The 3,849-nt window shown below is 41.5% G+C and overlaps 1 protein-coding gene across 1 annotated transcript; it reads right to left on the reverse strand.

Moving 5' to 3' along the window:
- Window positions 1-956: 956 nt before the first annotated feature.
- On the reverse strand, window positions 957-1,466 carry LOC307119803 (epidermal differentiation-specific protein-like; the record flags this gene model as incomplete). Its single annotated transcript, XM_079806354.1, has 1 exon — window positions 957-1,466. The coding sequence occupies one exon, from the start codon at window positions 1,464-1,466 to the stop codon at window positions 957-959; it is 510 nt and encodes a 169-aa protein (XP_079662480.1).
- Window positions 1,467-3,849: the final 2,383 nt, after the last annotated feature.

A 3,849-nucleotide genomic window follows, 5' to 3' on the forward strand; every position in this document is an offset into this window, starting at 1 on the left:
GCTACACGGCCTGTTCAGATTAGGCACGCGCCTGTATGGACTAAATGTGATGTAAAATGTAATTTACTAGTACATCATATGTCTCTGCAGTATAAGAAAAATAATGTGCAGTTGTGAATATTGTCTGTGAGGGTTACATTGAGTGTTTAGTAACTGCATTACTATGTGATACTTGTTCTTCAAATCATACTGTTACGAGTACTGTTATCAAAGGGCTAAAAAGAAATTAAGGACAATTCAAAAGTAACTGCTAACTTGTATATTAACTTTTACTAGAAATGAGTGCCTGTTGTTATGGTATGCTTGTTCTTAAGAGAGAGGGAAATGTGGAGTTGTATAGTAAGCCGCTAGAGGGAGCTCTTGTGTGTAAGATATGGAAGACACAAAAAAAAGTGAAGAAGGTAGTACATGACGTGAGTGAATAATAAAAAACACACTGAGTTCCAGTCACTGAGTTTATAAGCTTCATTTCGAGGCACTCAACAGAGCGTTATGATATTTAAGACTCTTTATTTTCTGAGTTGACAGAGTAAAACAGCATTCGTTGTCTCTTTCTCGGCATAATACAAATCTGAAATACCTTTCAATATTTCACTCTCATCAAACAGCAGAAACACAATCAAATACCACAGGATCTGTAGTAGATCTGTAACAATTCCTAAACTGTATTTTATTATATATGTTTACTGGTACCGTTCGCTACAGATGAAAAGCCAAGCAATCAGCAGCTTATCTTTTTTTCGGATAAAATTCATCCTTGCCAAATTAACATAACTTTACACACACATACTCAAATTATAAGATTGAGTCTGATTGCATGAAGTTTCTTCAGACTTATTGAAGTCCCAATCATCGTTTCTGGTCATGATCAGTCTTTCCCCACCACCTGCCTCATTCTTTCCAGAAGGATTCCAGTTCATATTCAGCTGCAGAAAGAGTACTTTCAATGATGCTGTCTATGGCTTCGGCAGCAAGGGGCGCACATGGCTGGCCACATCGTTGAAGGAGAGTGGCACATAGTTGGGAACTTCATCACCAGGGAAAGAAATAAGCTGGGAACCCTGACGATTGATGTGCTCGTATAGCACCCAGACACCACGTTTCACTTTGTGGGAAGAAGCGATGTCACTGAAAGCAATGTTGTGAAGATCGGTTTCTTTGTTTAGGGTCACGCTGCGTCCTTGATAGTTCACATGCTCAAACAGCTCGATTTCAGCGTCCAGGGGGACGACCCTGAGGGAAGAAAACTTGCCCTTGTCATCAAGGGTGGCGTACTCTCCTTCCTCAAACACCCGCTGCTTTCCAGCAAAATTACAGTCATAATACGCTACCCATGGGTTGCCAATTACTTTTATGGAGGAGATGACATCGTTGAAGCCCTTTTCTCCTAAGTTGTGGACATCGTTCTTGAATTCAGCTGTTCTGCCCTCGAAGGCCTCTTTGCTAAATACAATGATCTTGCTCATTTTGAATGATGACTCGAGGAGAGAGAGGCTGGAGAAATAAAGTGCTTCTGAAGGAGCTTTCTGTGGCTCTGCTGGGAACAGTGACTTACTTGGTGTGCAGAGCTGCCTTTTAAAGTGGCGACAAAGTGGGCGTTGACTAGGTTATGGCAGTAAATGTAGGTGTGGAAGCTGATAACATCAAATATCAAACTTGTGTTCAGTAGCTCCAGAAATCTAATACAAGGTTCAAAACTCTCTACGAGCCGTATGTGGAGAAAAACTAAGAAAAAACAACATTTTGATTGCTGTTTATCTCTCAGATACACGTTGCTACTGTTAATGGCCAGATCCTAAATACTGTAAATTCACCCACTATGCTCTTTAAATTCTTTAAATCACTTATCCTTGCGATATTGCCACATGTCCAAGAGAAATGTGCCAACAGAATCGACACAGCCGGTAACCCATTGGTTTTAGTGACAAACATTTAAAGTCAACTGAAAAGTTTTGTAAAGTCAACCAATAACTGACATGAAGGGTGTTGGTATTTATTTATTTTTATCATAAATTGAGTTTCTTAAAATACCTTAGACTCAGAAGGATCAGGTTTTCTGGTTACAGAATCACATTGACTGTTCTGCCCCTTTCCCTTAAATACCCAGGACATAACAATTGGTTTTTAACAATTTGGTTGAACAGAATACACCTGGTCAGTGATAGAAAAACATTCTCACCAGAGACCTTGTGAGAGGACACAACTCTTTACCAGCAGAACAGAATTATTCTAGGTGTTCAATCTTTCTCATAATATCCACAACTTTCCCGAACTCTGACCTTTCCCATGATCGCTATGGCAACGTAGAACAAGACGGTAAGGGTTTACGTTAGTCTGTAGATACTGCTATCAGCTAAACGATTGGTTGTATGATCTGGACTCAGGAGTAGACTTTTACAACAACGCCTCTGGCACATCTCCCAGATGGTCGCATGGATCTGACTATCTTACAAGAACTGGTGATAGTACAGTTAAAGTGCCCCATCTGTCTACCTTAACGGAATGGATAGACGATATGAAATTGTGGCCAGACGTTAGCTATGTGGATATCATTAACTATTTTGTCCTTAATGTTGTGGGATGTGTCTCCAATGTGTTTCGTTTAAGACAGCTCAGTGTGTGTGTGTGTGTGTGTGTGTGTGTGTGTGTGTGTGAATCACAGTGAGCGCGTGCGCATGTCCGAGGAGCGCGGGCCCCCCTGTGTGAGTCCGAGCAGCGGATGAGTGTGGCGTGAGAGTAATACGGTGACCGGTGCAGGTAGTTACATATATGCAGTGTATTCCCATGCAGCCACAAAAAATAAAGCATCTAAACGCTGCGGCAAGACGGGCTCTTTGTTCTTATATGCCACCATCATACTAAACAGCGTGAAGTTTAGGGAGTTAACCCCGGAGGGAGAACATCCGGCCCTGGAGAAGACAGATCTCCCCTGTATCTCCCGACCACGGTTAGGAGACAGAAGCAGGAAAGGTTAACATTAATGAGGGTGTTGATGGTGAGATACTCAGAAATTATAAGAGCACAGAGGCTTACAACTATCTACACAGCAACAAAATCGAAAAATACTGTGTAAAAAATACGACGAGTTTATTTTCCTTAAGGCTGAGGTCAAGCCTAGTCAGAGCCTCAACAAGCCAGTTGAGGCAGTAACCTCCTTTCTCAACCACACATTCCAAAGACTCTCTGTAACAAACACGAGGACTAAAACTGAACTCTAAATCAATAGCATGAACTAATCCAAAATCGGGATTGGATTAATTATATGTATTACGGACAATGACGTTTCTCAGGGTCAACCCTTCTATTGCCGCCAATTTTGCATGTTCTCTATTTTAGAAAAATGTTTAAGTACCAGGGAAATCACTAAGAAATCTCCTGATAATATGTATCAATGTATTATGTGTGTCTTATAGGATCTGTGGAGTGTCTGTATAACTAGACAGTTACCACATCATAATCCTTGTTATCATGCCCTCCATATATGGGAAATATGTGCTATATGTACGAAATGGAAAAATGATGACCCATATTTTGGTGCAGAGTAAAGTTCTGTATGATATACCATATTTGCAATATGAAAATTATGCATTTGAAATGTTCGCCAGAAGCCAGGGAATCTGCTTGCGTTTGTCACATTGGGCAAAACACTAATGATATGTGAGAACGGGAGAACTGGGCGGGAGACCCGCCCACAACAATATCTGATTGGCTGGAACACCTCCAGGGGCGGACCAAAGGGTCCTGCTGAAGACAGGGGACTCAACAGTTGATTTTGCTTTTTGCTTGAGGCTTCTTGCTTCGTGCGTCTGGCCATTGTTTGCAGTGACCCTCGCTACAGCTGACTCGTGC

This window comes from Gobio gobio (genome assembly GCF_949357685.1).
Source record: "Gobio gobio genome assembly, chromosome: 1".
In the NCBI taxonomy this organism is placed as follows: Eukaryota; Metazoa; Chordata; class Actinopteri; order Cypriniformes; family Gobionidae; genus Gobio; species Gobio gobio.